This window comes from Oncorhynchus kisutch, linkage group LG2, assembly GCF_002021735.2.
Source record: "Oncorhynchus kisutch isolate 150728-3 linkage group LG2, Okis_V2, whole genome shotgun sequence".
Taxonomy (NCBI): Eukaryota; Metazoa; Chordata; class Actinopteri; order Salmoniformes; family Salmonidae; genus Oncorhynchus; species Oncorhynchus kisutch.
Window position 1 is genome coordinate 20,878,419 of NC_034175.2, and position 27,911 is coordinate 20,906,329.

Below are 27,911 nucleotides of genomic sequence, written 5' to 3' on the forward strand. Positions count from 1 at the left end.
TCTAGCTGAATTATACCAGTCAATAGAATCAGTTTTCTCATTACCACTACACAACAAACAGACACCCCAGTTCAATGTTACACAGTACAGGATGAACTGGAGGAAGAACTTTGGGAGTCTGAATCCTCACTAGTCTACGTTAAGCACATTTCCCATGTGAGTGGAGTCTAGTCTTAGCCTGATCCCAGATCTGTTTGTGCTATCATGTCAAAGCGGTGTCATACGAAACATTGTTTGGCATGACAAGGAGTGGCAAGGTTTGGCATGACTGATACAAACAGGCTGACACTCAGATAAGTAATCTGTCATACAATCAAAAGCACAGAGACAGTAGTGGTGTTTATTCTGTTGTATTGCAATCACAGTCATTTGACATCTTCGAAACATCAGTATTCAACAACAACAAAAAAGCCACATTGTTAGAGGGATTTGCCAAATTGCTTTTTCAGGAGGTTACAGTAACTTGAAAAATATTTTGTTCTTGGCCAATTCAAGCCACTTTACTGTATGTTTGGAAACAATGTCCTTTATCTATTAACTAGGGAAATTAAGGACATGAACAAACAGAAAAGCAATTAAACCTACGACTACTTCTTTACATAACACTCCCTGAAGCACTTTGCATTATTCTTGAAAAAAACACCGACATAATTATATTAGTGTACAATTTAACATTGGACATGAATGATGAAAAAAAAACATGGAATTTTTGTAATTTTTTTTAAAGCATAGACACTCGTGACCCTAACCCTTCTTCCATCGTGTGCAATAGTGTTGCGTTGCTTTGGTGGAAAACAATGTCAGATCATCAATAAATAAGGGATCCTTTCCCATGGGTTCAGGCCTTAAGCTTGTGTGAAGCTCCTGCGGTCTTCATCCCCAGGTTAACTGTTGGGCCTTACATGGCAGGCCTCCCTTAGACCTTCTAGGACAACAGTGTAGACCTGTAGTAGGGGAGACTGCAGGGTGTATAGGCATTGTGCACCTGTGTTGGACGTCCCTTACAGACCTCCTTCAGTTCTCTGTGGCTGGAGTGGTGGAGACAGGGCTGGGGGGAGGGGGGTCTGCTTGGTTGTCAGAGGTTGACGGGAAAGTTGGAGAGTCTTCATTGGGTCCTACTGAGAGGTCCTGCATGGAGCCTGTCGCCGACTCTACCGCCTGGCTCTGCTCTGAGAAACACATAAGTGGCCCACTGTTAACATGATGCCTTGTAACACGGCGCAATGGAAAGACGATTTAACCTAACTACCACTTTTGAAGCTGAAGCATCCTATTCAAAACCAAGCATCGTTTTGTAACCAATGTACAGTAGGTGTTTCATGTCATCCTTGGTCACTTAAAATTAAATGAGACATACAAATTAAACAAGAGGTGACATGAAAATGTACGGCTGAAGAATATTTCTCCAATACCTTTCCTCTGTCGCTCCATCAGCTTGGCTGACTCTGCCTCGTGCTTTTCTCTCTGCTCCTGAAGCTGCTTGCAGACCTTCTTATGGGTGAACCAGTGCATTTTCTGGCAGGCTGGGGCACAGTAAATCACCTATAGGAATACAAAAACGTTGCATGTGTTGGGTAAGAAGAGAGGCCCATGCATCGGATGCAAGGATACATAATGACAGAATGACCATTGCTATTGGAGTTCTATGAATGATGACAATGGATATATGAATATAGCATTTAAAAATAAAAAAATGTTACCTTTATTTAACTAGGCAAGTCAGTTAAGAACAAATTCTTATTTTCAATGACGGCCTAGGAACAGTGGGTTAACTGCCTGTTCAAGGGCAGAACGACAGATTTTGTACCTTGTCAGCTCGGGGATTTGAACTTGCAACCTTTCGGTTACTAGTCCAATGCTCTAACCACTAGGCTACACTGCCGCCCCTTGACTGTATTGATATGAGTTACTGTAGAAAAGCGCATTGTGCCTACCATTTTACAGATGGAGCATCTCTTCTCTGCTCCCTTCTCCCCACAGGTGGTACAGAACTCTGCATCCATGAAGCCCACCTGTCCTGTTATAGCCTGGATCAAAACTGAGATGGCTGTAGGATCGTTACCCTGACCAGGACAGAAAGGGGAAATGGTAGAGAAAATTCTAAATATACACAAGATATACAGTACAAACAATTGAAAATGACACTAATGGTCAAAGATTAAGCCTAGTCATGAACTAAAAAGCTATTTTAAAGGAAATTCCTCATTGAGCATGCTTTTTAGTCCATGACTAAGCTTAATCATTGTCTGGGAAACCGGGCCTAACAGTATAAACGTTGAAATGGTTATTAAGCCCATAACATGAAACTAGTACAAGTGGTGCTTCACTCAAACTGACGTTGCAAAATGAGTCTATATTAAATACACAGACAGACATCACGAGAGAGAGCATGACTGTAAAAGCACTTTGTGACAAATATTGATGGGAAAAGAGGCTTCATAAATCCATTTGATTGATGACTGATTGACTCACGATCTCCACGGGAGCGATACTTCGTACCAGCTGCTGCAGCAGTGTGGCGTCACGGTGGGGGAACTTGCGGATGCACTCTCTGATGAACTTCTCCTGGAACAGCGGGAAGCCGTCACTGTCCCGGCCCTTCAACAAGCTGCATGGGGACAGCAATGACATCTGGGGTTGTATGCATTGCAATACAGTATACATAACAATCTAAAACAGATTTAGTGTGCCAGAGTATTTCTACACATCATCAGTGCAGCCAGATATATGCATTTCATAGCAATTTCTTCCTTATCTTACCGACTTTTTGCATTGACATCCTCTGTCAGTCCAGTTTAATAAAAAAAGATCTATAAATAGTAATAATAGTGTCCGGGTAACCAGCCCCATATGTATTTACATGTTCATATGTGTATACTCTATGCATGTCTGGGAAACCAGCCCATACAGTCCAACCCCCTCGCCCACCTCTTGATGAGTCCTTCCAGCTTGTCATCACGCTCCTTGAGGAAGGAGGCACACTTCTGCAGCACACAGCTAATGTAGTGCATCTTCATTGCCAGCACCTCGTTCATGTCCTGCTGCTTCACACACTTCTCACAGATCAGTTCCATCACCCGCCGGCACTTCTCCAGGGCCTCCACCTCGGCCAGCACCGGGTTCTCCTTCACCAGAAGCACCATCTGAGAGAGGCAGACAGAGAAGGGGGCGTTCTCATACACTATAAAGGGTGACATAACAGCTCCCTATGTAGGATGGATTGCCAAAGGTCACATAACCCACTATTCGCCAAAAAGCTATGCTTATAAAAAGGTGATATATAATGCACGGATAGGGTTATATTATTGGTGGTCTGTCTTTGTGTTTTGCCTTTTACAGTTCTCCAGCAGACTTGTCTTTAGTCGGAAAAGGTCTGCTTACTTTTTTCCCGCCTGATATCCTTGCTGGTCTGAGTGGTCTGGTGTACACACTGCTTTGATCAAATATGCATCACTTAATATCTCACTCCAAACCCACTATTCCATATTGTGGCCCAGAGACAGCGGTGGTGGTATTTACCTTGACGGGGTTGAGGTTGGTGCTCATGATGATCTTGTGGAGGGGCCCTGCCAGTTTGGGGGGCAGCTTGGGCTCCTTCTCCAGCCCCTGGCGTTTGGTGTAATACTCCAGCTTGGCCCGCGAGAAGAAGTTGTTGATCACCGTCACACAGTCGTGCTGCCCTGGGGAGAGGGAGAGGAGATACACCTGGGTGAGAAACAAGTTCCGATGTCTCACTGTGACAGAGGTTGCATTCATAAGGCTCCAAACAGAATGTGCCCTAATGAACACGATCAGAATAAAGGGTGGCAATGCCAATATGGAGTCATTCAAGATTATTATACGTCACAGACATCACATCCACTTCCTGTTATGTGTGATATCCTTACTGTACTTACCGACAAACGCAGCCATCTGAGATGCTGTTCGCCCGACGGAGTTGACCACATCTGTCTCCGCTCCTGCATCTAACATCATCCAGGTGATATCAGTCTTACCTAGATGGCAAGGTGGGGAGAAAAGAGTTACCGCACACAGTCAAATTAATGAATTCAACATGGGGCACCCTGATCTACACAGGGATATCCTTTCTCAGCAATATGAACAGTGAGAAAATATGCCTACCTGATAGCCCGGCGAACATCAGTGCCGTGTATCCATGCTCGTGTTCATTACAGTTCACATCTGCCCCATGTTGCAGTAGCAGCTTGCACATGTCCGCCTTGCCCTTGTATGCAGCATGCATGAGTGGAGTCATCCCATTCTGAGGAGGAGAAACAGAACTGTCAGTAGTGTATGTTGTAGATATGCATCATTTAAGTAGCCTATTATAGACAAATGATGCCGAATTAAATCCACATAAAAATATTTCCCATTGTACAGCATTGTAGAATGCACAATACAGGACAATGAGATTGCGGAAAATAGCTTTTCCTAAACTGTGGAGTGCCTGGAATGGACTGCCTGCCTCGTGAGGAGCAGACATAGGCAATGTTATGAAACAAAAAGAGACATGCTGTCTGTGGTTTCCTTACTGTCCAGTTTGCAGCCAAATTATGAAGAGCATAAATCAATCAAAAACTAATGTTACAATATAATATCGTTGAAAAATCAAACCTCATCCAAACAGTTGACTCTGACATCCTTGCAGCCCAATAATCTTGAGGCTTCTTGAACATTTCCTGAAAAAAGCATCAAAGGTCAATCATTAATTGTACAAGCATGCTATACCTTCAAGGGATTGTATTGCATTGAAAGTTATGAACACTGCCACAAGTTAACCAAGGCTTGAGCAACCAACAGTTAACTTGTCTAGAAAACTGTTTCAGAAATGTCATGAACTGGCTAGCTAGCTAACATAACGTCTAGTAGTACTGTACAATACTAACGTTAGCAGATTAGAGATTTTTATAACAATGTGTACTAGCTTGGCTAGCTAGCTACAGTAGTTAGCAAGTTTCCTTCCAATGCAACTTGCTGAATTGGGCTATCAAGTTAGCCATATAGTCACCATCATTAGAAACATAATTTAACCCATTACATAACGCACTAGTTAAATGTGAAATCGCACAGCAATCTCAGATATCTTATCTAGACTACAGTAGCAAGCGTACTGTCTAGCTAGCATTAGCATTAAAGTAAAGAGGATTTACCTGCAGCAATAACTACGAATAATTCCCTCTCCGTGGGAGATAGATCTCCCTTCTTCGGAGCTGACATATTGGCTAGAATTGTGTGTTAAAAAAAATCTGTCAATGACATAAGACAAATATGGATAAGTATGAGTGAAACTAAATTATAGACTATCACGTTGTTTGGTTTTCATTCTGACGCTTGCTAGCTGGCTGTTGGGGTTAAACTGGTGGTTTCAGACTGTACCACGTGTTTAGTACAAGGGTGGGCATTGAAATTCATATGAATTCATTCAACTTTTTCTCTTCCATTGAAGACAATAATACAGAACGTAAATAATATGCATATATATTATTGCAGTATACAACATATCAACACCGTAATTATTTATCATAATACGAACCGCTTTCAAAGCCCATTCTCCTCCCCCTTTTCAACATTTGTTAGCAGTTCCACAGAAGTTTAGAAAGTTCATTCTTGATATGTTGAAGCGTTTAGACTGTACGTATTTTATACATTGTTCCTCTAGCCGTCAGTGTTCTTCAACATGTTTTAGTGGGGTATAATTCATCACATTTGTTCTTAAGCACGAGCACACTTTCATAACTTGAATAACAAATATTAAGGTGTTTTATTGAAAAGCAATAGTGTTGTTTATCAATGTCCAAATTAGAGGATAAAGGTTAAAGATACATTAGTGTCGTTATATGCTCCCATTGTTTCAAAAGTATTTTTCCTCATCAAAAATAGCATTTTTTTTACTGCAGTAATTTTGAAGTGTAACTGTAGTACACTACAGTTATTCTGTAATTACTGCTCCAAAATACCACAGTGGACTGCAGTTACTGCACTTTTACTGCAGTTTCAAAACTGCAATCTTTTTTTGTAGGGGTTTACCCTTTTTTTGTAGGGGTTTACCCTACAAAAAGATTGCAGTTTTGAAACTGCAGTAAAATGCCGTAACTGCAGTCCACTGTGGTATTTTGGAGCAGTAATTACAGAATAACTGTAGTGTACTGCAGTTGAACTGCAGTTATACTGCACTCTAACTGCAGTTACACTGCAAAATTACTGTAGTAAAAAAATAAACTATTTTTGGACATATTATTTGCAGTTTACTGCACTCTGATTGCAATCTTTTTTTGTAAGGGAATATTTTATGTGAAATGTCTTACAGTGCAGCCTAGTCCTAGTAAACCTCCAGAATGGCGCAGCGGTCAAAAAGGCACTGCGTCTCAGTGCTAGAGGTGTCACTACATACCCTGGTTCGATTCCAGGCTGTATCACAACCGGTCGTGATTGTGAGTCCCATAGGGCAGCGCACAATTGGCCCAGCGTCGTTCAGGTTTGACCAGGTTAGACTGTCATTGTAAATACGAATTTGTTCTTAACTGATTTTCCTAGTTAAGTAAATGATAAATAAATAAACATACACAGTATCTGGTGATTAAAATAACACTTGGGTAATTACTTGCTCAGCCATCACACTTTTTTTTTTAGCTGCATTTGCATATGTGAAGTCATCATTTCAAGACGACCAATCCGGTAAATCGAAAACCCATTTCCCTGGACTTGTCCCTCCTTTGAATCCTACACACCTTAAAAACGCCACAGTCAGTGTTTTTCATTCAATGATAAGACTTCTTACTTTTCCAACTCAGACACATTTGAGTCTGATAATTGCTTTGTTCGAGATGGTTTGCGGAGGATTTGTTTGCACGAAGAATTCCCTATGCGCTCTGAACATACTTTATGTTGTAAGTACCACGCAAAGATGTTTCCATATGGGTACGAATTGTTTTTCGATGATAGGCTATTAATGAAAGTGCAAAAGCCAACATGATTCTAGTCAAGAATGATATAGCCAGGGCAAGAAGGGCTATCATGCAAATTAAGTCGTTGTGACACCTATCAAAATGATAGTAGGCTACATTCCAAACAGTTGACACAATGTCTCTCAGTTAATGCAAAGTCTAAATTATTGGTTCCCAACCAGGTGTACTAGGACCTCTGGGGGTATTTAAGAAGCCTCGTGATACCATAAGCCTACTTGTAATCCCATAAGTACATTTTACTTCAGGGTTACTTGGGGCAGAGCAAATTTATGTTGGTGGTACAGTAACTGAAAAAGGTTGGGAACCACTTGTCTAAACCATATCTGTATAGAGTGATAAATTATCGTCATACAATTATTGCAATTTAATGTATAATATAATCAAAATACTCAATGTGATACTTTCCCAATGTCTCAATAAATATTGTATTATGTATCAAATGTATTTATTTCATAACATCTGTCTAAAGACTTTAATCAACCTGAAGGTTGTAGCCTAAATATGAGATGGTGTTGACTTTGCCCACATCAAAGAAATCAGCATGAAGTTTCCTTTAAGTGCTTTTCCGTTCCTAGTGGACTTCTGTCATCACTTTGTATTGTGCTTGGTCTTCAGATGGTGAGCTTGCTGCTGATTGGAGTAGCTGCTTGGGGGAAATGGTTTGGCCTGGTCTCCAGTATTCGGGTGGTGGCTGGAGTCGTTGGCGTGGGCATCTTCCTGTTATTTGTGGCCTTCGTGGGCCTCTGTGGAGCCCTGATGCACCACCAGGTCCTGCTGTTCTTTGTATCCTTCAATCAGGACTAGGGTGACGTTGCCCCTAGACACTGAACTTGGGTCATGTTTTTTTTGCATTTTTCCCAACTAATGGTTAAGATTAGGATTGGGGAAGGGAAGCTGATCCTAGATCCACTCACTTTTCATCACCTTCATGTGATATGATTGGTTTTGTGTGGTTGTAATGTGTTTTATTCATGTCCCCTATCATTACATGGTTAAGTGAATACAAACTACAACACCTACTGAAACCGAGGACTGTTGTATATTAGAGGTTCTTAGTTGCAATGTGTACCCAGACTACTCTTAATAACTGCTATTTTCTCACTTTATGAACAATTCTCTTTCAAATACACAGCCTCGCGTTGCCTAGTTTGTTTCCAGAGGGTTGTCACATGTGAGCTTCCTTAATTGGCCTCAGTACATGATTATTCTGTTCCTGGTGTTCGTGGTGCAGCTGTCAGTGTCTGCTGCATGTCTGGCTATCAGTAAAGAGCAGCAGGTACGTGACAATATATTATGTGTATAATGTGATTCATGACCACTTAATCTGTAGAACACCTTAAATAAATAAATACTGGAAATCATTCATACTTTCCTTCTGTGTCCTGTATTAGATATTTAACAAATGGATAAGGCACAACATAAATGGAAAGTGTGAATAATTTCCAGTTGATCGCAAAGAAGCACTCTGATGACATGCTGAATGAGGCTTTGGTCACAGAATTCAAATCTCCCTGCACCGCTTCATCCATTTTCCCCACTGTAGAAAGAACTCCTAGAGGTGGGCTGGAACAAGTCGGAGGCCACTCAGAAGGATGTGGAGAGAACTCTAAACTGCTGTGGCTTCTTCCATACAAACTATAATGGCACCTGTGACGCGGTAAAGCCTCTGGCTTGTTATCAGTGTAAACCAGCAACATGACAGATAGTGATGGACATATGACTTAAATTATGTCCTTTCTACTTTCTTCCTCACACTACAGGACTGTTTCGCCAACCCATTATCCTGTGACCCTTGTGCTCCAATCATCCAAAGTCATGCTGAGGAGGTTTTACGCTTTGTGGGCGGGATTGGATGCTTCTTCAGCTTCACAGAGGTTAGCAACCTGCTGTAGCCTCATAGCATTGCACTGGCAATGGGTAGAACTTGCTGTGTAACATAGGAATCCCACAGCCTTTTACTATGTAAATTGGAACTGAAAACATAACACTCTGTATTGGGGACTTTTACTGTCTGCATCTTTATATGTCATCGACACTCTACAATTTAGACTTTTTGGCTTCAGAAATTATTTAAACAATTCCAAATCTATCTACACTGAGTGTACAAAACATTAGGAACACCTGCTCTTTCCATGACAGACTGACCAGGTGAAAGCTATGATCCCTTATTGATGTCACTTATTAAATCCACTTCAATCAGTGTAGATGACAGGGAGGAGACTGGTTAAAGAAGGATTTTCAAGCCTTGAGACATGGACTGCCATTTAGGGAGTGAATGGTCAAGACCAAATATTTAAGTGCCTTTCAATGGGGTATGGTGGTAGGTGCCAGGCTCACCAGTTTGAGTGTGTCAAGAACTGCGACACTGCTGGGGTTTTCATACTCAACACTTTCCCGTGGGTATCAAGAATGGTCCACCAGGACATCCAGCCAACTTGCCATCCAGCCATCCAGCCAACTTGACACTACGTTTGGACACATTGGAGTGCAACTCGATATTAGGAAGGTGTTCTAATGTTTTGTACACTCACTGTGTATTGTGCTTTAGTATTAATCTAATCACATTCCCCCCCCCCCCCCCCATCTAATTTCAGATCCTGGGAGTGTGGCTAACACACAGATACAGAAATCAGAAGGATTCCCATCCAAACTCTGGTGCATTTCTATAACTAGCCTGTTCATGAACTCAACTTTGCACTGTCATGCATTTGTATTTAGATCCTGTGACTCATCTACGACTGTTTCCTATTCAGATATTCCCATTGCTGTGATAATATAACTGTGTTGATATATCTAATACTATTGACTGTTTTTTGACAAAGTTAGTGAAAACAAACAATTCCAATCAATTTGAATCTTGCGTGATGGACACTGAAATTGAGAGCAGTTACTTTAAGGTTAAATTTGACTGAGGTCACTGATTGGAGTAGTGATCAAATGTCATAAACTTACTGTGCACACCTTATACAAACAGAGCACACGTAATGTTTCCTAGTAAGCTGTCTGGATTCCCAGTTTCAAACCCGGCTTTCTTTGGGTACCTACACAGTGCTGTCTTTGTTGCGTGTATGGGGGGGGGTGTATTAGATGTCATACGGATGCCAACAGATTCAGCTTCTTTTTCAGATTCAACTCTACTAAAGTTTAGATGGAGTTGATCACTTCACAGGGCATGTACCAGTACAAACATTAAGCTTTTTTTTTTTTGTCTGTTTCTAAACGGTTAGGCCATATCATCCTATTCATTTGAGATCTGGATGCGTCAAGCGTTACACAAACTGATTTTGTATCAGTTCATATTACAACCCATTTCTAAACATCTACTTTAGGCTATTATCACTTGCATTGACAATGTCACAACCAAAAAAATACAATTCTCAAAAGGAGATTCAGGAAGAAAATAATTTACTGAGGTGATTTCTTCACTGGAAATGGGGTAGTGTGACTTCAATGCTTCATCTAACTCACACTCACACTGTTCTCCAGTGAACATTGGGGTTTGCATAGAAACTTGCCTTGCCTCATTTGGCCAAACCCCTCTGAGATCTACTTTAGATACAGAGCACAGTGAGTTGCAATGCAGTCTTATGACCTACTAAGAAAATGTAACTTAGTGCTGTTAGTCACGCCTAGGCTACATTCCTGCCTTCCAAACAGGATAGGAACCAGGAGCTGACTGTAGTCCCTTTCATTCTTCTATAGGCTGCCCAACCTGTTCATGAAGGCATCACCATACGTAAATCAATCTTAACACAATGTTAAAGCAAAGCTAAACAAACGGGCTCTTATATTTGTATGATCAACTTAGCACATGCGGAACAAATGTGAGCTGTTCTGTGATAGTGTTGCTAGTGTATAGTGCCACTAGCTGGCAGTGGTAACATATTTCACCATGCGAATGACCGTTGTCAATCCCCTAGACCAGTAGGTCACCAACCCGTCGATCTTCAAACATTTCTGTTTGAAAACAGAAAAGCCAAAGATAAAGGCTTGCGTTCCCTTTGTGTTGCGCTGTTGGCGGTATGCGCACTTGATTCAGAAGCCATGTGCACCGGGAGGCAACGTGTTCCAATTTTGAACCATTTAATGTGTCTGAAAAAAACAAACTCCACCTGACTGGGAGATCTGGGGCTAAAACTGTGCTGGCCAATCGGATAGCCCACATCACCGTGCTTACAGCCTTCCAAGACCTCGGCCGCAACAGTTGAATACTATCCGACGTAAGATTTCATAACGTTCAAAGCATGACTACAGAGTGTCAAAGAATACAAAGAGCTGTTTTATGACTGAATTAATGTAACATTTGATTCAGCACTGTCAATCTTTATTCAACACTTGCAAAACAAAACGCGCTTATCCAAGCATGTCTATTTTTAATATTCAACTTTCTCCGGTCAAAGGAACACGAATTAGATGTGGTGCGACTGCGTTTCGCCATCAGGTGTAAGACTGTGTCCCCTCTCGGGTCAGTGTCACCGGAGAAAAGGAAGGAGATAGCAGGGACAATGAGGCGCACCAGCTGCTGTGCTTTCCCTCAGCTGAGACTAATTCCATGTTCAAAACAACTTGAAAATCTCCAACTTCAGTGCGTCCAAGACTATTGGGAAAAAGCTAGTTATTTTAATTTATGATGAGCTGTGCCTTCCAATTGCTACACCAATCTATTGGTTATCTATTTTGTATTCAAAGCTCAAATGAAATATCTGGTCTGAGAACAATAGTCAGGGGACTGTCGTCTGGGTTTGGCTGGGCTAGGCAGTCAGTTAACTGACTTGCCTAGTTAAAATAAGGTTAAATATAGCCAATATGCTGTGATGTATTAGGCCTACTGCACAAACCTCTCTTACAGAACTGTTTTTATGAAGGTAATGTAATAAGTCTGGTGGCTCTGCTTGCTTTTTGATTGCAAAGGTTGGTGACCACTGCCCTAGACAACTGAATGGCTGGTACTTGTTTTTTCAAGCACCATTGAACACCAAGTTATTTATTCAGCACACATTTTCATCCCATGAAAGCATACTCTTGAAATAAGCCATTTTTATTTTCAGGGAAGCTAATGAAAAACACAACAGGTAAGAGATATAGGCAGGATAATATTAACATTATAACACTAAACAAAACAGCATTGCAGATATAAGGTCAAATGTAAGTCATCCATAAAATAAGGACAAACTTGTCAAATCAGGTGTGTTCCATCACCAGGAGGGCGGGGGAAAAATAGGCACTGGAAAAATAAATCAGTCAGTAATTTAGTCAAAAGGAGATGTGTCTGGTACAACAACAAAAAATTGGTAGGCACCTGATTTTCCTAGGTTCTAGCCTTTTTCTAGGGAGTTTTTCCCTAGCCACCGTGCTTCTACACCTGCATTGCTTGGTGTTTGGGGTTTTAGGCTGGGTTTCTGTACAGCACTGAGATATCAGCTGATGTAAGAAGGGCTTTATAAATAAATTAGATTTAGGCTTAACTGCATTCAGTTGTGATACTGAGCAATCCAAAAGTAAAGGATGGTGAGGATATGTGTAAAATTTCATCAGGTTGCAAAACAAGTTGTGGTTAGGTTATGAGTCTGATGAAAAAGCTCTGTGTGTGTTGGGGAACTGCTGAGAGCTGAAGTCTGGGTCCTCTCTCACTCGCTTCTTTATGTCTTTCTTCACCTGATACAGAGGACAAAGGTGGCAATTACAAAAAGGGTCGTTCAACATTAAATACATCATCGTTCAATATTGAAAATCACAACCAGTTGTGCAAAATGCTTTAGTTTGTTTTACAATTTTTTGTTAACTTTTACTTCACTACATTCCTAAAGAAAATGTACTTTTTGAATGCTTAGCAGGACAGACATTGTCCAATTCACACACTTAACAAGAGAACACCCCTGGTCATCTCTATTGCCTCTGATCTGGTGGACTCACTAAACACATGCTTTGTTTGTAAATTATGTCTGGGATGTCTAGGAGTGCCCCTGGCTATCCACAAATGAAGAACAAACAGTGCCATCTGGTTTGCCAAATTTACAAGGAATTTACTTTTGATACTTGAGTAGCATTTTACTGGGTGACATTCACTTTTACTTGAGTCATTTTCTATTAAGGTATCTTGACTAGAAAATGGGTACCTTTTCCACCACGGCATATAACCGTCAGTGTCAGCTCCCTAATGACCATTTACAATCGTGTCAATGTGTGACATCTGTAATATTAGGAGAAGCCATGGAATGATGGAACAGCTTGTTTTTCTGTCAGTGAGTGTTAGTGGAGGACTGTACCTGCTCTGCATATGCCTCCTGGAGCTCAGGGCTGTCAAGCTCCTCCTGCAGGTGGTCTGGGGAAGTGACTGGCCTGACTTCGGCCGTCCTTGCCGCCCTGCTCACTGCGTCGGAGAGGGAGAGAAGAGCGCCGTCCCCCTGTCCTGTCTGAAAACACACACCCTGGTCATACGCCAATCCAACTTAGTACAAGAATAAGCCCTCTCACTCAGATGTTGAACATAGTATGCTGATACTACAATGTGATCAGAGTTTACGTTAGCCCTGATACAGCAAGGCTCCCATGTTTTAGCCATGGAGGGTCAACTACAGCTACAGCCAGGAATCAGTCTGCCAACAAAGCTTGCAGGATGCCTCCTACAAACGGAAGACTAGTGAGATCAGGGCTCGTCTTTTGTACATAAGTTAGTTTCATGCACAGGCAATCTATTTACCTTCCTGCGTTTGGCAGGCATCCCATGTAAATAGGCGTCAGACATGGGAGGCTGGGCCTTCATCTTCCTCTGGGTGATCAGGTCATGTCTGATGATCGGTACCCACTCCTATCACACAGAGACAGACAGTTAAACTCACTATCGAGAACCATATAACTGCACATTGGATTTTAAGACTTGAATGGGTTTGGATGAAGCTCTGATTAGGAGATTACACTTCCGTTGTTGGATCATTTTCTTTCTCCCAAGAATCCGAACTACAAGTCAACGAAAGGTTTGCAAAAAAATTCAGTATAAATTCAACTAGAAGCTTGTATGTAAAACGGAGAGAATGTCAAAGCAACTAAAGTGGACGAGAGAAGAATTGGACAAGTAGTGGGAGAGAGCTGAACAGTGATCTTACAGCAGGGACGGCAGCAGCCCAGGCCTCGGTCTCTCTACCAGGCTCCTCCCTCCCGCTGGCTTCAGCTGCTGCCATGGCGCCACCCAATGGCGCAGACCCTCCGGTGGCTCCAGTTTCCCTAGGCTCTGCCCTAGTCTCCTGTGACGACGCCATGGCTTCCTCAGCTGTGGTGGCCGGGGCTGGGGAGTGAGTGTCCTCCATCTAAGGTGGGATAGAGAAAAGAGAGTTATGGTGAGGAACTAAAAAAGAGACAACACACCAAGGTATATTGAGGACAACAAAATTAATTTTGAAGCACTCACCTCTATGATCTGGGCACGTTGAGGCTCCTGTGCATTAGAAGCCTCCCCCTTGGAAAGAAACCATGTAACATATATTGCTTGAGTGGAATCTGGTAATGGAATCTATGACAATTATCGTAACGGACACTTGATTAGAAAATGATGGTATCCATGTGCATTGTTAGATAGTAGTCCAGTAAATGAGCCTTCTAGAACACTAACGGTGTGCTTAATTTTAAAAAAAACATTATGACCTGTTTGAGAGATGGTGTGTGTGTGTAATTACCTGCTGTGTGTGGACGGCATAATGCAGTATCTGGTCCTCTGTGACGGGGATGTGCTCCAGGATGACCTGCAGCCTCATGGTCATCATACTGGTCAGCCAGTTCACCAGGCTGGGGTTCATGTCAGTCGACAATGTCCTCTGTAACGGGAGAGGGGGTCAATCACAACCTACTGACCAGATTTCAGTCTGGTCATATTCTTTTAGCTATTTTTTTCGAATCTATAGAAAGAGTATTATAAATCATCTGACAGAGACAAACTGGAGGGAAGGAGAATAGACATTGAGTTGTAGGTTTTATATCATGTCATAAGGAACATTGAGTGTGTGTACTGACTATGCGGTGGTTGATGACAGAAGTGAGGGCACTCTGCTCTCCTCTCAGACAGTACAGGTTGAGGGCCAGACACTCAAACAACCCCTGGTTGCACATCTGCAGCAGCTGCGGCCCAAACGTGTTGTCTGCAGGAGGTGAAAACACAGCAATAAGTGACAAAAGCACTGACATTCATAGGCCAGGTCTGATGAATTGCGCCAATTTGGCACAATAAAGACAATGTTACCTGTGCAGCGAAGTATGTGTGTGGCGATACGCGTTAACTGCCGCCTGAAGAAGGACAGGTTGGTCTGAGTGACGTTGACACCCTCCAACACTGCTACTGAAGACTGAAGGACCAAGACAAAGAGAGAAATATGAGGGATTGATTCACCTCTGACCAACTGGCCACAGGGAGAATTTAAAAAGTGACTGATATTATTGAGCAATTTGAAGACCACTGACTATAGAAGGGGGCAGCCCAAGTGAACTACGGTACTTACAAAGCTCTCTGTAATGTACTCCTCAAGTTCATTGATGAGACCATCAGCAGCAGCCTATGATCACAGTGAAAGAACCAAAGCGGGAGAGATAATGAGACTCATCAAGTAGCTCATCTAGCCCCATGTGCAGTGACACTAATAACAGGTGAAACTAATGACAGGTGACCGTAATGGACGCATAACAGTAATGACAGGTGACAGTAACATCCCAGATAGAGGCGGTTATATAGACAGTGGCCCACTCACAGCGACATTGTGGTCGGTGGGCTCGCTCCCGTTGAGGTAATGCTGGGTGAAGAACTGAGACAGCTGGGTCTGGATGCGGCCCAGGGGCTGGTTCTGTCCGTGGAGCAGCAAGACCAGGTCCACCATGGAGAAGTTCTGACACACTAGGGTCAGTAGATCTCCAAAGAAACCTGAGGGAATAGAGACAAATGTGTGGATATGAAACAAAAACATTGAGGAAGAGAGAGCACGGGAGAGAGGGAACGCGGGAGAAAGAGATTACACTTCATAGACAGAAAGCGAGAGCAAGGTTCAAGAAAAAGGGAAAGAGGGAAACTAGAAAAAAAGGGAAGAAAGAAAAAATAAAGCAAACAAGACTCTTACCCATGGCGTCCCCTGTGCCGGGTGTGAAGATGTTGCTGGTCTCGGAGAGCCTCTGGATGAACTGGGCGATGCTCTCAGTGTTGCTCTGAGGAGAGCCCAGGGAGCCCATCATGGTAGACAGGACCCCCTGTACAATCCCAGTGAACAACTCCGGATTCAGGGCCTCTCCCTGGGCCCCGGCACCGTCCCCCGTGGGAGGGTTAGGGGTGGTCCCGGGTGGAGGGGTGGGGGTGCCCGAGACAAGGGGCTGTTGGGCACCGTTGGGGGGTGGTGGGAAGGCTGGTCCGGAGGCCTGAGATAGAGAGTGAGATGATGGACAGCGAGAAAATAAAATGTATCATATGAAAGATATGTAGTTAAGAAACCATTATGGTATTTTGGTACACGGTCAGTTAACTGGAGGATGATGTCATCTTGGTTTCAACCATTCGGTTCTAACAGGCACTACGGCTATGTGTCCTAATCCACAAAATACACTTGGAACAAACTCCGATCCAGACACTGACCTGCATGAAGTCAGACACTCCCTGGACGAAGGCAGGTACTCCAGGCATGGTCACAGTGATGGAGGGTCCCATGGCCCCAGGAACTGTCCCCGCTGTCCCCAGGAGAGAGCCCAGGAGCTGGGCCAGGTCAGGGGGAGCTCCCTGGGGCATGGTGGGTATGGCTCCGGACTGGCCTGGGGGAACAGTGGTGCTAGGAGCAGGAGCAGGGGTGGGGATAGGGCCAGAGGAGGAAGAAGAAGAGTTGGAGGAGGATGAGGAGAAGGTATGAGAAGCTGAGGAGAAGGTATGAGAGGCAGAGGTGGCGGCTGTTTGACCAGCTGGGGGGGAAAGGAAGAGAGGAAAGAAATTACAATGGGCTTATAGTACACTTAACCATCACACTAAAAGTGAATCCTCTGTGTTAACTAAGCAAAACCACCCACCCAAAAAAAAGGAGTCTAGAGAGGTGGGGTGTATATGGTATTTCTAAGACAGCATACCCATCTGTCCAGGCATTAGGAGTTGTCCCACCAGTCCACTGATCATCTGATTGAGGGCAGCAGGAGGGAAGGGCTGTGGGGGAGAGGTCATAGGTCAACAGTTTCTATAAGCATATAATACAAACGTGGCTATGCCATTAAGACTTTCAGAGCACTACAGCATAAGACAATTGGTACTGTCGATGGAAAATGCCCACAAAACATGAAAGTCTCCGACTGAAATTCCAAGTCTGACAACTCCTTGTCAAAACTTGACTGAACTCTACAAGCCATTAACCTCAGTCCTGCACCAAACCCCCTATCACAAACATGCTCACCTGTCCTGGTTGCTGACCCATCATGGGGGGCACGCTAGCTCTAAGGTTGATGGTGGCCCCCCGCGTGCCAAAGGCGGGTGGAGGGACCCTGGGGGCAAAGGTGGGCCGGGTAAACACCACCCTGGCCTGGGGTGCCCCAGGAGAAGGCGGAGGGGGGGCCGTGGGGGTGGTGGCAGGGGTGTTAGGGCCAGTGGTGGTGGTGGTGGTGGTGGGGGTGTTAGGGCCAGTGGTGGTGGAAGAGGTAGTGGTGGAGCCTGGGGGGGTAGGCTGGAGGGGTTGGCCAGGGATGGTGCCACCGGTGGCAGCAGCAACAGCCTCTGTGTACTGGGCGATCTGCTGCATGATAGACTGCATGAAGTCTGGGTTCATCTGAACACCGGGAGGCATTTGGAAGCCTGGAGAGAAAGGATAAGAAAAGGTTTCTTTGTGCCTTGAATATTAGATTCAGGTATATTGGGCTTTCCTCTAGTCCCCAGTTTTTCGGAGATACAACCACAGGTACTAAACCATTATCATGAAGTGTTACCAACACTCACCTGGCTGCCCCATTCCTGCAGCGTTGGGCTGTCCAGCTGCCTGAGGAACACCAGAGTCTGTAAACACACAAACACAATGTTTCAACTGTAAACAGTGTGTAGAAACAAATGGACTTTGGTTTAACAAGCACATAAAAGAAAAACACCCTTCCAAAATTGAACGAGACCTATCGATTTGAGCAGCACAGGGACCTGTACGGTACTTTGACTATCGGTCAAAGAAGGAAAACTTTCTCTCAGAAAATACCATTTGGCAATAGGGAATAAATGCAACAGTAGAGCTATTCACTTCCAATGGGCCATTTGTGGATGAGAAACGGATGGACATGTTGTGGTAAAGCATTCAATCAGTGGCGGGTACGGGACAACACACCATCCGTGTTCATCTGCATCATGACCACCGGCATTGTCTGGTGGCTGATCCTGATGACCCGGGGGCCGGGCTGTCCCTGTCCAGCCTGCTGATTGGACGGAGGAGGCTGTGAAGGGGAGGTCTGTCCCTGACCTGGCTGGTCCGATTGGCCGGCGGCCTGACTGGGCTGGGCCTGTTCCTCTGTAGCTGGTCTGCCATTGGACGCCATCGTGACCGTGGCTCCCAGGTTCATCTGCAGATGAGTTTCAAAATGTAATTGACATACTGTGTTCCATTGGCAAACGATATCAAATGAAGTTAACACGAACCAATGTAACTAAATACACTACCGGTCAAAAGTTTTAGAACACCTACTCATTCAAGGGTTTTTCTTTTGACTATTTTCTACATTGTAGAATAATCGTGAAGACATCAAAATGATGAAATAACATATGGAATCATGAAATAACCAAAAAAAAGTGTTAATCTAAATATTTATTATATTTGAGATTCTTCAAACAGCCAACCTTTGCCTTGATGACAGTTTCATGAGGTCGTCACCTGGAATGCATTTCAATTAACAAGTGTCCCAACAAATGAACTTTTAAGAAGGCACATCTGTTAATTGAGAGAATGCCAAGTGTACAAAGCTGTCATCAAAGCAAAGGGTGGCTACTTTGAAGAATCTCAAATATAAAATATTTTTTGATTTGTTTAACACTTTCTTGGTTACTACATAATTCCATATGTGTTATTTCATAGTTTTGATGTCTTCACTATTATTCTACAATGTAGAAAATAGTCAAAAGAAAAACCCTTGAATGAGTAGGTGTTCTAAAACTTTTGACCGGTAGTGTACGTAAGACATAAATAATGTAATAGGTCTAAGTGTCTGCTAGGTGGCAACAAAACAAGTTTGACAAGGGGATACAACACCGACTAACATGTAGCGGGATGTGATGGTGAACGGCTCCAGGCATGGACACTGGGGAGGTGTAGTGAGACATTGGCCGGATCACGTGTAGGTGGCGTGGGGTGGGGCTCAGCAGGTTGCAGCGCAGGTCACTAAGGGCAACCAGGGCATTGCCCAGGAGACGGAGGGCCTCGCCCACCAGGTTGAGAATCCGCTGGTCCTCCTCTCTTTCCTGTGTGTGACAAGAAGAGGGCTTAAGACATTTTCTGAGAACGTGTGTTTTGATATTTTATTCAGGTAGTCTTGTGGGGAAGGTGACAAGAATTGTAAGATGTCCAACTACAATGCAAGGCAATACAGCAAACACTCATGACGTTTGTGTGAATTGTACCTAACCACAAAGCACTGAGTTATGAGGAATGGAGCGGTGAAAAGCTTACGGCGTTGGCGTATTCTGCGGTGGTAGCAGACTCTAGGATAGTGTGTGTTCTCTGGACGAATGGCTGAAGTCTCTCCTCCACCCTCCTCAGCTCTGAAAGCATCTCCACCAGCTCTGCTGGGCTGGGGTGACTGTCAAGGGGAGAAGTTGTCCTTATTTACATGCATCACAGGTTAATTTACTTTACTTTACCAGGTAGGCCAGTTGAGAACAAGTTCTCATTTACAACTGCGACCTGGCCAAGATAATGCGACAAAAACAACAGAGTTACACATGGGATAAACAAACGTACAGTCAATAACACAACAGAAAAAATCTATATAGAGTGTGTGCAAATGTAGTAGGATTAGGGAGGTAAAGGCAATAAATAGGCCATAGTGGCGAAATAATTACAATTTAGCAATTATACACTGGAGTGATAGATGTGCAGATGATGATGTGCAAGTAGAGATACTGTAGTGCAAAAATATATCACAGATTGGCTGTGTACAGGTGCAGTGATCTGCTCTGACAGCTGATGCTTAAAGTTAGTGAGGGAGATATAAGTCTCCAGTTTCAGTGATTTTTGCAATTCGTTCCAGTCATTGGCAGCAGAGAACTGGAAGGAAGGAAAGGCGGCCAAAGGAAGAGTTGGCTTTGGGGATGACCAGTGAAATATACCTGCTGGAGTGTGTGCTACGGGTGGGTGTTGCTATGGTGACCAGTGAGCTGAGATAAGGCTTGGCTTCACCTAGCAAAGACTTATAGATGACCTGGAGCCAGTGGGTTTGGCGACGAATATGAAGCGAGGGCCAGCCAACGAGAGCATACAGGTCACAGTGGTGGGTAGTGTATGGGGCATGGGTGAGAAAACATGGCATGGTGATAGACTACACCCAGTTTGCTGAGTAGAGTGTTGGAGGCTATTTTGTAAATGACGTCGCTGAAGTCGAGGATTGGTAGGATAGTCAGTTTTACAAGGGTATGTTTAGCAGCATGAGTTAAGGAGGCTGTTGCAAAATAGGAAGCCGATTCTAGATTTAATTTTGGATTGGGAGGTGCTTAATGTGAGTCTGGAAGGAGAGTTTACAGTCTAACCAGACACCTAGGTATTTGTCCACATATCCTAAATCAGAACTGTCCAGAGTAGTGATGCTAGTCGGGCGGGCGGGTGCGGAATGTGATCGGTTGAAGAGCATGCATTTAGTTTTACTAGCATTTAAGAGCAGTTGGAGGCCACGGAAGGAGTGTTGTATGGTATTGAAGCTCGCCATGAGGTTTGTTAACACAGTGTCCAAAGAAGGGCCAGAAGTATACAGAATGGTGTCGTCTGCAACCACAATGTCTAAAGTCAACTTTCATTGTGTTGATGTCAATGGCAGATTCTGTGTGAAACATTTTGCGTGCATGTCTCAAGTTCCGGATTAAGCCCTATCCTTATTATTTCACATTAAATGCCCTAAACAAGTTTGATACATTTGTAATTCAGCCAGCATCCTTTTTCTTCAGTATAGAGCAAAAAAACAAAACACATGCAGGACAGCGATAGTAAGCAATAACGTCTTACTTGGGTCCAGCTTGGGCGGCTCCCTCTGTTTGAGTGGAGGAAGAGAAGGATGGAGGGGTAGTAGATGGAGGTGGAGACGTGTCCATGGGCTGGGTGGAGGGAGAGGGAGTGGAGGAGGAAGAGGGAGGAGGTGCTGCAGCAGCAGAATCTGGTTGGGCCGAGGTGCCGCTTGGTTGACCCTGAGATTGAGCGACAAGGTAGCAGGTAAGGGGAGGATGTTGCGCAGTCATCTTAATTGAATGACTTCGAACTCAAATAGATCTGCTTCCTGAGACTGCCTAGAATATTTTCAAATAACATTTTGTCCAAATACTTATGTTTCACGTTTGAGCCAGTTTATTAATAAAAAACTAGGTCTATATGGTGGGTATTCCTAGTTGTTATAATCTTTATAACTTAAAACCTCACCTCCATCCTCTCGATGAGAGCATTGGTGTCCCTCAGCAAGTTCTCAGCCAATAGCAGTCTCAGCCTGGGCTCACTCTGAACCGATTGGTCCATATCAATGTGCACATTCATGGAACCATTGCTCTGTGACAGCAAGAGTATTAGTTGACAGCTACTCAACATGTTTATTCACAGCATTTTGTATATACAGTTGAAGTCGGAGGTTTACATACACTTAGGTTGGAGTCATTAAAACTCGTTTTTTAACCACTCCACAAATTTCTTGTTAACAAACTATAGTTTTGGCAAGTCAGTTAGGACATCCAGTTTGTGCGTGAATCAAGTAATTTTTCCAACAATTGTTTACAGACAGATTATTTCACTTACCATTCACTGTATCACAATTCCAGTGGGTCAGAAGTTTATATACACTAAGTTGACTGTGCATTTAAACAGCTTGGAAAATTCCAGAAAATGAATACAAGGCTTTAGAAGCTTCTGATAGGCTAATTGACATCATTTGAGTCAATTGGAGGTGTACCTGTGGGTGTACTTCCAAGGCCTACCTTCAAACTCATTGCCTCTTTGCTTGACATCATGGGAAAATCAAAAGAAATCAGTCAAGACCTCAGAAAAAATATGTGTAGAACTCCACAAGTCGGGTTCATCTGTACAAACAATAGTATGCAAGTATAAACACCATGGGACCACGCAGCCGTCATACCGCTCAGGAATGGAGACGCGTTCGATCTCCTAGAGATGAACGTACTTTGGTGCGAAAAGTACAAATCAATCCCAGAACAGCAGCAAAGGACCTTGTGAAGATGCTGGAGGAAACAGGTAAAAAAGTATCTATATACACAGTTAAACGAGTCCTATATCGACATAACCTGAAAGGCTGCTCAGCAAGGAAGAAGCCACTGCTTCAAAACAGTCATAAAAAAGCCAGACTATGGTTTGCAACTGCACATGGGGACAAAGATCGTACTATTTGGAGAAATGTCCTCTGGTCTGACGAACAAAAATAGAACTGTTTGGCAATAATGACCATCGTTATGTTTGGAGGAAAAAGGGGGAGGCTTGCAAGCTGAAGAACACCATCCCAACCGTGAAGCACGGGGGTGGCAGCATCATGATGTGGTGGTGCTTTGCTGCAAGAGGGACTAGTGCACATAATAGATGGCATCATGAGGAGGGAACAATATGTGGATATATTGAAGCAACATCAAGACATCAGTCAGGAAGTTAAAGCTTGGTCGCAAATGGGTCTTCAAAATGGACAACAATCCAAAGCATACTTCCAAAGTTGTGGCAAAATGGCTTAAAGTCATGGTATTGGAGTGGCCATCAAAGTCCTGACCTCAATCCTATAGAAAATTTGTGGGCAGAACTGAAAAAGCGTGTGCGAGCACGACTCAGTTACACCAGCTCTGTCAGGAGGAATGATCCAAAATTCACCCAACTTATTGTGGAAGCTTGTGGAAGGCTACCTGAAATGTTTCACGTTAAACAATTTAAAGGCAATGCTACCAAATACTAATTGAGTGTATGTAAACTACTGACCAACTGGGAATGTGATGAAAGAAATAAAAGCTGAAATAAATCATTCTCTACTATTATTCTGACATTGTACTTTCTTAAAATAAAGTGGTGATCCTAACTGACCTAAGACTGGGAATTTTTACTAGGATTAAGTGTCAGGAATTGTGAAAAACTGAGTTTAAATGTATTTGGCTAAGGTGTATGTAAACCTCCGACTTCAACTGTATAGAAAAAGATAGTAGGCATCCTCATGTATGGATTTTTATCTATGTTATAAATCATATATTTGATTTCTTACCCCGGTGCTGGTGCTGACTCTGGCATTCCTTGCATTCTCTCCCAAGCCTGACATCATTTGCTGGACTGACATCTAAGAAGAGTGTAGTAGACGGTATAGGCTAGATATCAGTACTGATCCACACCAGGCGCTCAGGATATCATTATAAAGCATGGAACAATGACAAATTTGATCCACACACACACAAAAGCTGTACCTGGATCTGCTGAGGGTCCATGACGTTAACCGGGAGGTTGAAGGTCCCCAGCATGACATAGCTGTTGGCGTTGCGGTCCTGTGGGGGCACTTGGGACGTTCCCTGGGAGGTGGTAGAGGAGGGCGTCGCTCCGGCCTCCGCTACCCCTGACCCCGAGCCTGGCTGGGAGGGCTGAGGGGGGGCCCGCTCCACCAGGTGGATTACTTTTCCACCGACGTCTGAGACACAGAGGAAATAGAGAACAAGGAATATCATCTCTATTCATGTGCTCCATCAATCTATCAGGTGATGTGCATAGCAGCCAAACAGCAATTACATGATGGGTACGCAAGAGTTCTGATGGTGTGCAGTTGTATAATACACTTACATCTGTGCATTACTGGCCTTGTAAGTCATGGAATAAGTGAATAAGAGAGTTATTCTATATATCACATTTAAACAATGTGCTTCTACATCTGCATTGCTTGCGGTTTGGGGTTTTAGGCTGGGTGCCTGTACAGCACTTTGTGACATCGGCTGATGTAAAAAAAACAGGCTTTATAAATAAATTTGATTGAGACAAAGATGTCTGGCTGTGTTGACAGATGCTTTGCTGCAGCTGTGTGCTGCTCCAGATCAAACTGTCGGGACTAATTTCATGTTTATTAGCATGTGGCCGTTTTGTATTGATTCCAGACCGCTCCACAGACAGCATTACTCACTGTACTCTGTCAGTGTCCTCTCATCCTGCAGGACTCGGCCCTGGTAGATCAGCCTCTGTTTGTCCACAGGAATCCCAACTGAAGTGGCAATGTGCTCCTTGAACTCTTTCACTGTCAACTGAGAAAAAGACACTGGTGTGAAGATTAGGCCTATATCCAGTACATGTAAGGCTACTGTGAAAGTGCTCCATTGGAAATGAGAACGTACCTGGCCGCCTACAGTGTAACTTCGGCTCTGGGAGTCCAAAGTTTTGACAGTCACCTCTATATCAGCACCCGGTTCCTCCATGGTTACGTTCACCCTGTGTGTAAAGTGACAGGGGCAATAGAATAGAGTATCATATCAATGCTGTCATGAATAGCATTATGTAAGGGATAATCAATGAGGGGCTACACGCTAGCGGAGTGGAACTAATCTTCCACAGAGTTGCAATATTTTCCTGAGAACACATAGAGCCCTGAGTTGATTACCTCTTTTATACCATGGTTATAACAAAGCTGCGACCTAACCAAATTCACATAGAAAAGTGAGTTATAGATCTGTCGTTCTCATTGAAAGCAAGTATATGCAGTAAATATGTTCTATGTGCGCTAGTTCTATGCTTCCGTTCTTAAGTATTTTTTGTTCATCTTTTACTTTCGTTTCAGTACACCAGCTTCAAACAGCTGAAAATACAATATGTTTGGTTATGGAAAATATTTCACAGCAATTTAGATGATACAATGATTCTCGAAACTGTTGTGTCATTAAACTTAAATTAGGCAAACTATTAGAGTGTTAGCTAACAGGAAATGGCACAGTTATTTCTGCATAGTGCACCTTTAACGCTTTTGCCACATCCACTGAAGTAGCAAGCAAGTTAACTATACTGCTGTAGTAGTTGCCTTGGTAACGAAACAAACAGAGTTACTAGTTAAGCTAACCAAGCCATCAGTCCTAGCTTGCTATTAGGAAAATCGATTTCAATAATGTTTTCAATTCGACTTTTGCTATCAAAAAGCAGCTCAAACGTATAAAATGGCCATTGAATTCTACCATGCGTTATAGGAAAATAATGTACGGTCTAAAATTCTCTTGAAGCCAATCAGAAACGAGTATTCAACAATATCCATGGTATAATGTGGCTAATATAATTTAAATTGGGTCGTTACCTAGCTAACTTTAACGTTAGCTAGCTAGTGCCTAAACAAAGATACTGTGTGGTCTAACGTTAACGCTCATGGAAGCTGCCATAGCTATCTAGCTAAACTAGCTGACTGGCTAACATCCATGCCTTGAAGCAAACATTGTCAAACAAAACATTTTCATGTCAGCGTTCACTTGATGGAAATCCATATTAATTGTAGATGGAACCTCTACAAAAGTGATGGTCCAATCAATTTCACACGAATATTGACACAAAAAAAACGACAAGTAAGTTAGCTAGGTAGCTCACAGCTGCGTTAGCTTTTAGCAAGCAGTTCGCGAGCTAGCCCTGTTAGCTGTATGAAGTTAGCTAGCTAGTTACTTACTAACTTACTCGATAGCTCCTACCTGTGAAGTTAAATCTTCCGATTTCACCCGAATATTTGCCAATTCTTCACCGATTATTCAGTGTTGAATGTAAAGCTAGCTATTTCCTCATATGATGATAGCAACTGCGGTTCAAGTAACGTGACATATGATTAGCTACCAGAACAGCTGTGACGTTTCAAACATACAGTAACAAATGGGATGTGCTCATGAAGTCAGTCCAACATGTTTTGCTTATATCTGTTAAATGGATCTGTTGTTAAAACCAGGCCTGTAGGAAATTAGGGGAGCCAAGAGGTTCAAGACCACATTTACAAAGTGGGACATGATTTCCTTTCTTTAAAAGTCATCCCCCCAAAGTGAACAGGGATTCCAGGTCCAACAAAGGCCTGAGACCGCTGGGATTATCAATTCACAGTTATGTAGTGATTGAGAGAGGAAGAAGACCCCGAGTGGGGCTTGAACCAGTAATCCTATGTTCATATTATTGGAAGGTGACAGTATAATAAAAGGGAAACAAAGTGCTCCTTTTTTCCTTTCTCGAAACTTGTTTGTTGTTTGATAACTGCAAGATAAGTAGGGGTTGAAAAGCAGAAACATACTATACAAACAAAAATATAATCTGCTGATAAATAAATGTTGTCTAGGTTTGCATGTTTTGAAGCCAAAACAGGCATGGTACACTTGTGTGAGAAAAGTCTATTGCTGTGTGCATGTCAATAATCCTGGCTTCTTTATCTCCTTTCCTACATTTTTATTTTACTAATTGAACAGAAACTCTAATCAAGAGACTAACCACTAGAGTATTTTCTAGTATGTAAGATGATGGATGACTACCAGGAACTAGTTTAGAGAGCTGAAATTGGGACTTGAACAGTGGCTCCTACAGCACAGGTAAGCATCTAATAGACACTGCCACACAAGCCAGCTCTGTGCAGAACTATACATTTAAAAACATTCTTGTGCATCCAGAGATCAGAGCTGCAAACATGGCGTGCCACAAAAAGCCTGGGCGTCTGGGCAGCGGTAGTACAACATACAGAGGGTCAAGACCTGGGGTGTATTCATTAAACATACTGTTTCAAAACGTTTTGAAACGACAACTAGAGTTTCTATTGGACAAATTCTGGTAGTTCCCGTTTCGTTTGCTTCCGTTTGATTCTTGAACTGTAAACGGTTTCATTTACAAGACATAATGAACACACCCCTGCTGCTCAGGGCAATCGGAAAAGACATGAATGAAGTCCCTTTGGAAGTTGGACTGGTGAACCCTTTATTTTTCCTCTGGATTTGGTAGCCTAGCCAGGAACACAACCTGATGTAACGGTTCATGGAATCCAGTCTACTTGGAGAGTGAACTGATCAGAAGATAGATATAGCCTAAACAAAACAAGCTGGATAGACTATGGTGAACTACCTTGGTGGGTCGGTGACTGGTACCCGCTCCTCCTGTTCTTCTTCCTCGGTCTCGTCGGTGTCGTAATCTCTTCTCCTCGGTGGCGATGTATCGCCGACCATTGGTTCGAACAAGTATGGCTGGATTGGCCCACTACGCACGTAATCTGCAAATTCTTCCCAGGATGACGAATCTCCATCATCTGTGTAGCTGCCAGTGTCTGTTAAATCTTCATCCGCCGAGACATCAAAGTTTACTAAATTGCGGTCATTGTCTGCCATGTTCCCACGTGCGAATTCAGCAAGCCAGCTAACTTTATGATGATTTGAATTTAAGTGGAAACTGCTAGATATCTAGCTTTACATAGTTATGAAGAAAACTAGAGACATTTTGCAGATAGCCACCTTTTCAGACTCATAAACTAGTTTACATTTACAAATAATTTGACATTATTCAGAAAGGCAGGCGGAAAACACACACCTGAAAAGGAGTACAGTGCATCTCTACTCAAAAGTTTCAGGTCTTCCTCGGGTTGTAATCCTTTCACCTGCACTAAAGTGGCTGGTTGACAACAACACCAAAACGTTGTCAGGGGAGGGCACACTTCCGCGCTGTCTGGGAGGCGGGAACTGTAGTAGATGCTAACAGCCAATGAAATCAAACAACCCACCCGAATTAGACAACAGAACAACGGGACGGGAGCCACGAATCTGCGCAGGTGCTGGTTTGA

At 43.2% G+C, this 27,911-nt stretch overlaps 3 protein-coding genes across 7 annotated transcripts; 1 reads left to right on the plus strand and 2 right to left on the minus strand.

Moving 5' to 3' along the window:
• Nucleotides 1-324: 324 nt before the first annotated feature.
• Nucleotides 325-5,564, minus strand: LOC109909162 (ankyrin repeat and MYND domain-containing protein 2). 2 transcript variants are annotated; one of them, XM_031790447.1, is made up of 10 exons: nt 5,534-5,564; nt 4,615-4,679; nt 4,123-4,261; nt 3,897-3,995; nt 3,520-3,680; nt 2,929-3,143; nt 2,473-2,608; nt 1,935-2,063; nt 1,413-1,542; nt 325-1,169 (listed from the first exon to the last, which is right to left on the minus strand). In XM_031790447.1, the coding sequence occupies exons 1-10, from the start codon at nt 5,547-5,549 to the stop codon at nt 1,015-1,017; spliced, it is 1,245 nt and encodes a 414-aa protein (XP_031646307.1). In that variant the 5' UTR covers nt 5,550-5,564; the 3' UTR covers nt 325-1,014. The 2 variants fall into 2 exon arrangements, with proteins under 2 accessions (XP_031646307.1, XP_020363721.1); XM_020508132.2 differs by lacking the exon at nt 5,534-5,564 and adding an exon at nt 5,151-5,372.
• A 1,160-nt stretch (nt 5,565-6,724) lies between these two features.
• LOC109902070 (tetraspanin-13) lies at nt 6,725-10,654 on the plus strand. Its single transcript, XM_020498139.2, has 6 exons — nt 6,725-6,887; nt 7,581-7,748; nt 8,161-8,241; nt 8,509-8,622; nt 8,726-8,839; nt 9,560-10,654. The coding sequence occupies exons 1-6, from the start codon at nt 6,762-6,764 to the stop codon at nt 9,632-9,634; spliced, it is 678 nt and encodes a 225-aa protein (XP_020353728.1). The 5' UTR covers nt 6,725-6,761; the 3' UTR covers nt 9,635-10,654.
• Nucleotides 10,655-11,982: 1,328 nt separating this feature from the next.
• LOC109909165 (large proline-rich protein BAG6) lies at nt 11,983-27,758 on the minus strand. Of its 4 annotated transcripts, none has more exons than XM_020508147.2 (25): nt 27,203-27,735; nt 24,481-24,574; nt 24,273-24,390; nt 23,572-23,789; nt 23,376-23,447; nt 21,557-21,679; nt 21,149-21,327; nt 19,604-19,733; nt 19,195-19,395; nt 18,272-18,503; nt 17,899-17,955; nt 17,363-17,757; nt 17,046-17,118; nt 16,567-16,883; nt 16,061-16,352; nt 15,698-15,867; nt 15,452-15,505; nt 15,196-15,298; nt 14,970-15,094; nt 14,636-14,773; nt 14,371-14,418; nt 14,069-14,269; nt 13,666-13,773; nt 13,232-13,378; nt 11,983-12,620 (listed from the first exon to the last, which is right to left on the minus strand). In XM_020508147.2, exons 1-25 carry the CDS (start codon nt 27,460-27,462, stop codon nt 12,525-12,527), a joined length of 3,951 nt encoding a protein of 1,316 aa, XP_020363736.2. In that variant the 5' UTR covers nt 27,463-27,735; the 3' UTR covers nt 11,983-12,524. The 4 variants fall into 4 exon arrangements, with proteins under 4 accessions (XP_020363736.2, XP_020363745.2, XP_020363755.2 ...); XM_020508156.2 differs by having other exon boundaries at nt 12,264-12,620; nt 18,404-18,503; nt 27,203-27,758; XM_020508166.2 differs by lacking the exon at nt 27,203-27,735 and adding an exon at nt 25,807-25,962 and having other exon boundaries at nt 12,264-12,620.
• Between the last annotated feature and the right edge of the window lie 153 nt (nt 27,759-27,911).